Source organism: Drosophila novamexicana, unplaced genomic scaffold (genome assembly GCF_003285875.2).
Source record: "Drosophila novamexicana strain 15010-1031.04,08,12 unplaced genomic scaffold, DnovRS2.1 tig00001340-arrow-arrow-pilon, whole genome shotgun sequence".
In the NCBI taxonomy this organism is placed as follows: domain Eukaryota; kingdom Metazoa; phylum Arthropoda; class Insecta; order Diptera; family Drosophilidae; genus Drosophila; species Drosophila novamexicana.
In genome coordinates, this window is record NW_020824850.1 from 212,748 (window position 1) to 222,937 (window position 10,190).

Sequence of the window (10,190 nt, forward strand, 5' to 3'; positions counted from 1 at the left end):
CGATTGCAATTGCTTCTACTGCTGCTGCTGCTGCTGCTGTTGCTGCTGCTGCTGATTTTGTGCGCGCACACGAACGCGACAACCAACAAGACGACACTGAGACACGGCCACGGCAGCCAGCCCCAACGTAGCTGAAGCCCCCAAACAACACACTGACACTGAGGCAGCAGCAGCAGCAGAGGCAGCGACAGCGGCATCGGGTCACAGTAGCACGCGCTGCACTTGTATTGGTTGTAGTAGTTGTAGTTGAGCGAAGCTTTGCGGCCGCGTCGGCAACCTACCGACGTCGGCAGAGGCTGTGCGAAATGTTCACAGTGCACCAGCCAGCCGGCTGCATTATGCCGAAAAGCCACAGCGCACAGCTGATAAGTGATAAGCAGTGCAGAGAGCGTGCGTACGTCTGTGTGCGTGTGTGTATGAGCGAGAGAGCGCACGCCACAACTTAAGAGCGCAGAGTTGACGCTTAAGAGCGTTACATTTGTTTCCATTGCGCTTTATGCTTAATGCGTTTGTGTTGAGCTTCGAAAGCTTACACTGCGCACAATTTGAAGAGAAAGCTTTGCGATATGTTGGGTAAATAATTAAATTTGATTTTTGATTCAATTGAATGCCAATTCAGTGCTAAATTTATCCAGCTTTATATTTTAAATGCCTTAACTGATTAAAAGAAGTCTGATCTTGAAAAGAGTCTAAAAGTTGCACTCAAAAGTTGACTTAATACAAAATTTTTGTATATTTTTAAAAAATGAAATCTTTTTGAGGATCTACTTTTTTACCCAAGATTTTTTAATTGAGTTTTAAAAGCAAAATTCATTGAAAATTGAGTTAAACAAAATATTGAAATTAAAATAAAGTCAAGAAATCGCGTTTTACCCTTCGCTAAAAAATAATTTTAAACTTGACATTTGCTTATATCTTACAATTGTCACAATTTTCGAAGGTTACGCAACACTGCATTTGAGTTTTCGAAAAATTTATAGTTTTATTGCATTTTACATATTTTTTTAGAATACGGTAAATTTAGCACAGCTCAGCTTCCAACTAGAATCTGTTCGAAATATCGGCTAACAATTTCGTCGGCGAAAAGGAAAAACTTGAAAAACGCCTCCCAATAGTGTGGAAAAGTGTTGTAAAAAGATAGATAGATAGCGTTTACTTTCACTTACAAGGTGTGTTGGAAAAGGCAAAGATTTGAGTTCATTTTTAAAGCACGACGTGATTTTCCGCGATCCAAGTCGGAGTCCGAACATTCGAACATTTCACCATCTGCGACTAAGACTACAACAAAAAAGAACAACAGCAACCAAAAGTAACGCACGCATTTAACTGGAAGCCGTCGCTGGCTTTGTGGGCGGCGACGGTGGCGTTGTGTCTGTTGTGTCCGTCGCAGCGGGTTCCTCCTTTTCCTTGTTCCAGCTCTTCAGACCCTCGGGCAGCGTTGTGTCCTCCTCAAAGGAGCCGGTGCCCTCGACAAACTCCTCGTACGTTGACTTATCCTTAAATGGACGCGGTCCCAGCAGCTCAATCATATCATCGCGACTGAGCACCTCATTCTGCAGCAAACGCTCCGCAACGATACGCACATCCTCCTTGTGCTTCACCAGCAGCTCGGTTGTGGTCGTATGCGCGCACTTGATGATATCCCTCACCTCGCCATCGATCATCATGGCGGTGTCCTCGGAGTAGGGCTTGCTGAACACGGGGTCGCCGCTTTGGCCCAAATCAAAACTGACCTGGCCCACCTTTTCGTTCATGCCGAAACGCACCACCTGCGAGTAGGCGATGTCTGTGATCTTCTTGAGATCATCCTGTGCTCCGGTGGTGATGCGATTGAAGAACAACTCCTCGGCCACGCGGCCGCCCAGGGTCATGCACATGCGATCAAACAGCTGCTCCTTGGACAGCAAGTAGTGATCCTTGGGCAAATACTGGGCATAGCCCAGACCCTTGCCGCGTGGTATTATCGAAACCTTTAACAGCGGATCGGCATGCTCCAGGAACCAGCCGGCCACCGCATGACCAGCCTCATGGTGAGCCACCGTTCGCTTCTCCTCGGGCGCCAATACATTCGTCTTCTTCTCCATGCCCGCGATGACACGCTCGATAGCCTGCTCGAAGTGCTTCAGCACAATCGAGTCCTTGGAGTCGCGAGCAGCTATCAGCGCTGCCTCGTTGCACACATTGGCAATGTCGGCGCCGGTGAAGCCCGGCGTCAGTGCAGCCATTTTGCGGGACAAGGCGTTCTTGTCGAGCTCCGTTTTAAGTGAGCCCAGATGCACCTTAAAGATGCTTGCGCGTCCCTTGATATCCGGCGCCGGCACATAGATCTGACGATCGAAACGTCCCGGACGCATCAGCGCCTTGTCCAGAATGTCCACGCGATTGGTGGCAGCCAGCACCACCACGTTCGTGGTCGTATTAAAGCCATCCATTTCGACCAGCAGCTGATTCAGCGTATTCTCCTGCTCGGAATGGCCGCCAAACGTTTTGCCGCCACGTTTCCGGCCAACAGCATCGATCTCATCGATGAAGAGAATGCAGGGCGCATGTTTGCGCGCCATCGCGAACATGTCACGCACTCGGGAGGGGCCGACGCCCACGAACATTTCGAGAAACTCCGAGCCGGATACGGTAATAAATGGTACATTCGCCTCGCCAGCCGTCGCCTTGGCCAGCAGGGTTTTGCCCGTGCCGGGCGGGCCGGTTAACATGGCGCCTTTGGGTATCTTGGCGCCCAGATCAATATACTGTTGCGGATTCTTCAAAAAGTTGACAAATTCCATGATTTCTATTTTAGCCTCCTCACAGCCGGCAACGTCTCTGCAAAAGGGTGGAAGGTGCGTATGTTAATTGATTCCTTGAGTTGGACAATTGAAGGAAGCTCACTTAAAACCGATGCCAATCTCTGTGGGATTAATTAACTTCGCTGTCGATTGCATGACACCGCCAAACAGGCCGCCGCCCTTGCGTCCACGTCCGGCGCCCATCATATCCGCCGATTTTCTCATCATATAAACAAGAAAACCAATTATCAACAACGTGGGCAGCAGGCCCGTCAAACTGGACGCCTCCACCTCGTTGCGATAGATGACGGGCACAAAGTTGATGGACTCGACGCCCTGTTCCGTTTGCGCAGTCTCCAGATTGCGCTCAAAGGAATCAACGCTGCCAATGTTGAACCACATGACACCGCTGCTGCTCTGGCTCGGCTGCAGGCGCACACGCACCCACTTCTTGTTGACCACCTCCAGTTTCTCGACGAGACCCTTGGACAGGTAGCTGGAAAATATCAAAAGCATTACATAATCATTTACACATATAAGGATTTCCAAACCTTTAAAAGCCCTGTTTAAATTATAAAATATTAATTTGTGTCCTGAAACGCATTAAGCGGCTTTGCCCGGTTATCTTAATCTATATTATTTACATTTTTCATTGAAGCTAAGCGAAAACTAACTGAATTTAAAGTTGTTCGTCTGAAGAAACTAGTTTTATGCCGCAAGAATAATTCTGCCCGAAATCGTTTGAGATTCTTATGATTTGGAAGAATATATATTAGGTATATATAGTCCGATTGAGCAATAAAATACTTTTTAAAAATTAAAAACCTTAATTTTCAACAAAAACCAAAGTGTTATGTAACAATCTTAACAAAAATTAACTAGATATTGAAATCAAAATATATTGAATTATAAATGAATATATATTGGCTTAATTAAATCAAATCTGCGCTTGATTCTTTAAGCACACATTTTCTAGATTTTTTTTTGTAATATATTGGTTAAAAAATCGGATGCTGGAATGATATCGTTTTGGACTCCTACGGATCATGCCTATGAAATTGAAATACATTTTTATGCAAGGTTTTTAAAATAATTAAATAAATATCGCCAAATCCCAGCACTAATTAATAAATAATTAATGCAAAAAAGTGTTCACACATTATTTAGCCTTTCGAATGAAAATAATAATATTTCCCAACAAGACTCTTGCGTCACAAAAAGAAAGATGTACAGTGAAACATGCACTAACGAACAACTTTGTTGGGCGGAAGCAAGATTCAGCCGGCAAATTTCTAAAGTGCCAGCCAGTGTTGGTAACTGCAACTTAAAAGCTTTGAAACGATTTTGAAATATAACTGAATTCGTTTTTTGAGCAAAAAATTAATAATAAAAAAAATAAAGCTAAATCGTTTAAAAGTTAAACCTATCTAAAATAGCCAAATTTAGTAAAAAAAAAAAAAAACCAGCTGCATTTTCCCACACTGGTCAATCTTTGGCACTTTGCCTTAGTCTCAACAAAAACTAAGTTCGCGTCCGTTCAAACGAGCTTTCACTGTACACGAATATGAACGCGAGCAAAAGATGATGCAACTGCTTGCGCAGTCTGATGAAATTTGTATATGGCGCACCTGTTGACAAACTCCTTCCAGGAGATCTCCTTGTAGCCCATCTCGAAGAAGGCGAACGAGCCGATCAGGACAACGGCGCCGATGGCGCCAAACAGAATCCAGCGCTCGCGATCGCCGCCGCCGCCCTCGCCCAGAGGACGGCCGCCTGGCGTGCCGCCGCCGCGTGCGCCCGGACCACGTGAACTGTTGCTGAACATGCCGAAATTCCAATCCGATTTGGTATCGCTGGCACTGCTGGGCTTAATCGCGGGTGGTTTGGTCTTGCTGCTGCCGCCGGACGTCGGCGGTTTGCCGCCCGACGCCGGCTTCTTGTCCCCCTCGGCGGCTGCCTTGGGTGTGCCAGATTTGCCGCCGGCCTCAAAGTACTTCTCAAAGCCCTTGGGCGGCTTCTTGCAGAACAATTGCAGCTGCTCCACAATGTAGCGCACGAGCGGCATCAGCTCAAAGGATGCGCTGCTGCGCTGCAGCTGCAGTTGGACACAAAATGAAACAAATTAATCACAATTAATTTCTATGAATGTGTCACACGCACCTTGTCTGTGAGCGGAGCGTGTGTATAGCTGCGTTTCATAAGGCTTTTCATTGCCCTGGCCGAGCTGAGCAGCCGGAAAGCCATGTTGCTCTTTGGTGTCTATGGAGGCGGGCGGGCGGGGGGTGGGCTGTGTTGTGCTGAATATTTTCTTTAGGTTAAATAACGACAGCGGCACCGTTAATTTTTACTAAAAACTTTGTCAATTTTGAAACAACTATTGAGTTACTGCGAAGAGCCGAATGTTGCCGCCTCATATAGCGCAAAGTTGTTTCAGGTTAATGCTTTAAAAATAAAAAATAAACTGTTTTAGATTTTATGGTGCGCTATTGTGAAATTTCGATTTTCAGCTAATAGTTGAAGGCAGAGCTGATTCGATAGTTGACCAGGGCTGGCTAGCGGTTAACAGTGTTGAACAGCACACGCAGACAGAAAATCCTCAATAACAGTTTTCAAGCGTTCTAAACTATATTCGCAAATCATTAATCGAAATGAGAGTCGTTTAAAATGTATATACAACAAATGTCTATTGCTAATAATATTTGCATGATGACGTCACAATTGCTCTGCAATTTCTTTGCGTCGTTCAGCAACACTAACCAACATGGCGTCCGGTGTTGTGCTGTGTCGTGTGGTACGTATTGCTAGTCGTGAAAATTTTCTATTCTTCAAATTAGCTAATAAATTAACTCAAATTTGGCATGAAAATATGCACAAAACGTGTACCAATCAAAATGCTTGTGATTTAACATTAAACGTCGCCTTGGGCGTATCGTTTTTGTATATTTGCGACGTTTTCCGCAACTGTCTGCGCGAAGGGTACGCAATTTTGCAGGCCAAAAGAAAAAAAAACCAACAAAAAAAAGTTTTGCTACCGACTTGACATCGTGTATGTGAGTGTGTGTGTGACTGTGTTTGTGTGTGCTCATGTGTACAGTTGGCTGCTAAAAACCATAACAAAAATGTGTAAAAATAGTTGAAAAATGCCTTCAATCCGTTTCTCATTAGCGTCTGTGTGTTTGTATAGATGTGCGTGCAATTTTTTCCGGTAGTCTGTTGTATGCTGTCGTGAGTAGTTGCGGGGGCACTATTATAGTAAAATCTCTATGCAGTTGCTCTGTTCGTGTTAGTGTGCGAATGGAAAAGTGTGTGCATGCGAGTGTGTGTGTGTGCGAATTGTACGAGTCTCCGGTTTGCAACACTAAAAATCAATAAAAATGCAGCAACAACAACAATGCACAGTTTTTGGTGTAGATTTCACTGGGTGGCTGCCGCTCAACAGGGGGCGCTCTATTAAATAAAGAGAGAAAAAAATAGATGTACGTATGCAAGTGTGTACTAATTATTCAACTTTCTTCTCATTACAGCTTTTGTAACTAAAACTCCGTTTTGACATCACTTTCATCATAATCTGAATAAAAATAATAATAATAAAACAAAAAAAAAACCATCGAAAACGAATCAAAAAGCAAATAATAATAAATCATCTAATAAAAAAAAAACCAAGTTACATACCAACAAAACAAACAAACCAACAACAAACAACTACAACAAAGCTCAAAAAGTCTAAGAGGCGTTTAATAACCGGAGGGGCATATGCCATAAACTTTTAGTTTTGAAATTTCCTTTGTTTTCGTTTGCAAATTCGCTTGAAACTCTACAAAAATATATGCCGAAAAGCTCACTAAAAAGTCTACACTTCAAAAATCCAAATTTGCGAAAAGACCAGAATTTACGCGAAGAAAGACTGCAAAAAGCAAAAGGGAAACGTCGCCGTCTGCGGTGAGCGGCGCACAGAGTCAAGAGTCTGTTAACGGGTGTGAGCGAGAGAGAGAGACAGAGAGAAAGAGAGAGAGAGACGACATAGCGACTGCGCATCTGTGCAAAAAATAAATAAAAATAAAAACGAAACAAGCCAAGCTTAAAACGAAGACTTTCAAAACCAACAACAAAAACCAAACAAAATTCAAACGCTGTGAAATTAACTCGTCAATACTCAAAGCAACAACAAAAAAGCAAAAAAAACAAAAAGAAAAAACCAAGCTATAAAGAGAAATCAACTGAAGTAAAACGGAGTTGAAGTCTTAACAAATACAATTTCAATTCAAAAACACACGCACGCACTAAAACAAAAACAAATTACAAATAATATAAACTGTCTAACTAAAGCAGCTAAAACGCGACGCTGAGGCGTTGACGTTCACGTCTAACTCGAATAAAACTAATAGAAAAATCAACAACAACAACCACGTTTAACAATCCCAAAATTCCTCATTTTTTCCTGAAAGCTTTAATTTAATTACGAATTTTTGTTAAGTCAAAGTGAATTCAATTTGCTAAAATTTATTTAAAATTAAGACGCCGCCTCTAATACAACAACAACAACAACAAAACAGGAACAAAGCAAGCGAGAAGAGAAACACAAACAGCAAAAGCAACACCAACAACAACTACCAACAAACAACTGAATTAAAGTTTTAAAGTACAAAATAACCGGGAGTTAAAGAGAAGAAGAAGAACAACAAGAAAAAAAACAACAACAACAACTAATTTAAACATATTAAAAACATTTAATTTAAACGCAACATCAATTTAAATTATATTATAAAGAAAATAAACAACAAATATTATAGTCCGTAAGCCCAAAAACAAAAACGACAACTTTGTCGCCTGTCGTGCGGCGGCCGTGTGTAAAAAGTGCAAAAGCGCTACAAGAAGAGCAGAGAGAGAGAGAGAGAGAGAGAGAGCGCGAGAGCGAGAGAGAGAGTGACGGTGCGATCGTGAGCGAGTCACCGTTAGAAAGTTCCGCCTTGTAAAAGAACAGTAAAAACAAACGATAAAGCAACAATTGTGCCGCAAAGAAGAACAAAAAAAAACACAAAACTAAAAAAAAAATGTACTAAAAACTGTAAAAAAAAAAAAACAAAAAAACGAGCAACTAAAAACGGTAACAATAAAGAAAAACATTTAAAACCAAAAATCTACAAGAATTCTATTAGTTTTAAGTAACTTTTACAACAACAAAAACAAACACAATATGAAGACCCCAGCAACAAAAACAACTGAGTAACACAAAATAAAAAATAAAAAAAAAAACAAACAAAAAATACCGCAACTTAGCCAATAAAAAAACAAATTTGTAAATAAATGAAATTAAAAAACGCCCAGCTAAAACCATAAAAAAAAAAAAAACAAAAAAAAAAGAAAATAAAAACTGCGCGGCCTTGTGCCCAAAAACCAAACAGTTTTTTATTTTTAATAACAAACTATTGTTTATTTTTTAAATAGTTTTCATTTAATTTTTTTATAAGTGTACCTAGTGAGAAATGTTAAAAGTCTAAATGCGATAACGATTAAAAGCAACAACAAAAACAAAACAAAAAAAAAAAAAGAAGAAAAAAACAAATTCAAAGAAAGATTTAACAACTCTGTGATAATTACTGTAAATTTATAAATATAAATAAATAAAAACAAAAAAATCTCTAAGCATTAATAAAAAACAAAAATGAATACTAAATAAAAACAAAAAAAAAAACTGTAATTTTTAACAATAGTAAAAGGAGGCAGAAGAAGAACGAACATCTAAAAACAAAAACAAAAAACGTCAACAAACACTTTATTTATAAGAGCAAATGCAAATTAAAAGATAAAAACATTGAAACAAATTCGTGATATCTTAAAGGACTTCGATACATATACTATAGTATATTATATATTATATTATATAAACTTTAAGTAAATAAGCTTAACTTAACGTAAGCAAAAAACAAATGAATTAAAAAAAAAAAACGTAAGTGAAAAACACAACAAACACAAAAGCAAAAGCAAAAGCAAAATAAACAAACCCTAGGTTAAAACAAAGACTTTCAACAAAACGCGCATTCAAAATATATATATTAAAAAAAAATAAAACAAAACAACAAAATAATTAAACAAACCTTAGGCTTAAAGTTGAACATAGTAAATGGAAAACCAACAACAATTAAAGAGTATCTATCTAACTATATATGTGTGTATATACATATAGACATATACATATGTGCATGTATGTATAAACTTTAAATAACAGTACATAGTGAATAACGGTAAACGAAACAGCAATAAACAACATACAAAACGTGTAACCGAAAAGTAATAGCAACTACAGCAACAACGTACAGCGAAATAACGGATTAACGGATCAACACTAGAAGCCGCCGCCGCCCCCTCCCCTTCGTATGCCCCCCGCACACACACGCACACAAACACAACCGCAACGTCTTGCAGCCCGTGGCAGGCAGGCCCCAGAGCGGCGCAGCAGTTCGGAGAGAGTGAGACAGCGAGAGCGAGAGCAAGAGAGAGACAGCAATAAGGTGTAACAAGCAAAGCAAAGCGAAAAGTAAATTTAAAAAAATATATATATATATAATAAAAATAAATCACTAATACTTCCTAAATACCACAACGATTGCCTACAAATATATATATTATATATATATATACATATATATATATATATATATATTATATAAATGTATATTATAGTGAAAACAAAAAAGCAAACATATTAACCACAACCCCTCCAAAAACCCCTCAAACAAACAAAAATCAAATCATCTAATTTAATAAATATATCAAATAACTGCTCTAAACTAATTAAAAGCAAAACAACAACAACAAAAAAGTATTCCGTAAAGCGCCCCAGTGTATTTTTCTAGTAAAACTAAAAACAAAAAAAAAAAAACAACAACTTAAAACTCGAACACATGAACAAATCGCAATAAATAGGTTAAAAAAAAAAATAACTAAATGTTTATTAATTTAACTACAACAACAACAACAACCGACAGCAAATGCATTTTCATCAGAATACGAATATATTTTTTTTAAAAACACAAAACAGCCGCAACTTCAACTAACAACAACAATAATTAATACAAATTCAAAACGGTTCATAACATTATATTTAACGGCATTTTTTACATACGTTTCTTCGGGCCAAATACATAAATACAAATACAAACTCGAAGGAAAGTTGACCACCCACAACAACAACAACAACAGCAAGCAACAACAACAACAAATGATTGTTTCTTTATTAACTTCGAAGACAAGGAATTTCAGTGCCTCTTGTGCCAGTGTTTAGCCAAAATATATATACACAACAAATACGTATTTATTGCTTAGTTTTTTTTTCTCTTTGATATACAAAAAATTACACAAAAAATCGAAAAAAAAATAAAACAAAATAAATTAATTAACATAAAACAA

General features: G+C 39.2%; 1 protein-coding gene across 1 annotated transcript; it reads right to left on the reverse strand.

The window, feature by feature from the left end:
• Nucleotides 1–958: 958 nt before the first annotated feature.
• LOC115767122 (AFG3-like protein 2) lies at nucleotides 959–5,262 on the reverse strand. Its single transcript, XM_030711281.1, has 4 exons — nucleotides 4,944–5,262; nucleotides 4,412–4,878; nucleotides 2,887–3,279; nucleotides 959–2,820 (listed from the first exon to the last, which is right to left on the reverse strand). The coding sequence occupies exons 1-4, from the start codon at nucleotides 5,025–5,027 to the stop codon at nucleotides 1,323–1,325; spliced, it is 2,442 nt and encodes an 813-aa protein (XP_030567141.1). The 5' UTR covers nucleotides 5,028–5,262; the 3' UTR covers nucleotides 959–1,322.
• Between the last annotated feature and the right edge of the window lie 4,928 nt (nucleotides 5,263–10,190).

Excerpts from the sequence above, each read along its gene's own strand:
- LOC115767122 (XM_030711281.1), bottom strand. The coding sequence starts at position 5,027 with ATGGCTTTCCGGCTGCTCAGCTCGGCCAGGGCAATGAAAAGCCTTATG. Across the intron at positions 3,280-4,411 it reads TGGAAGGAGTTTGTCAACAG|CTACCTGTCCAAGGGTCTCG; the intron begins GTGCGCCATATA and ends GATATTTTCCAG. Across the intron at positions 2,821-2,886 it reads GAGATTGGCATCGGTTTTAA|AGACGTTGCCGGCTGTGAGG; the intron begins GTGAGCTTCCTT and ends ACCCTTTTGCAG.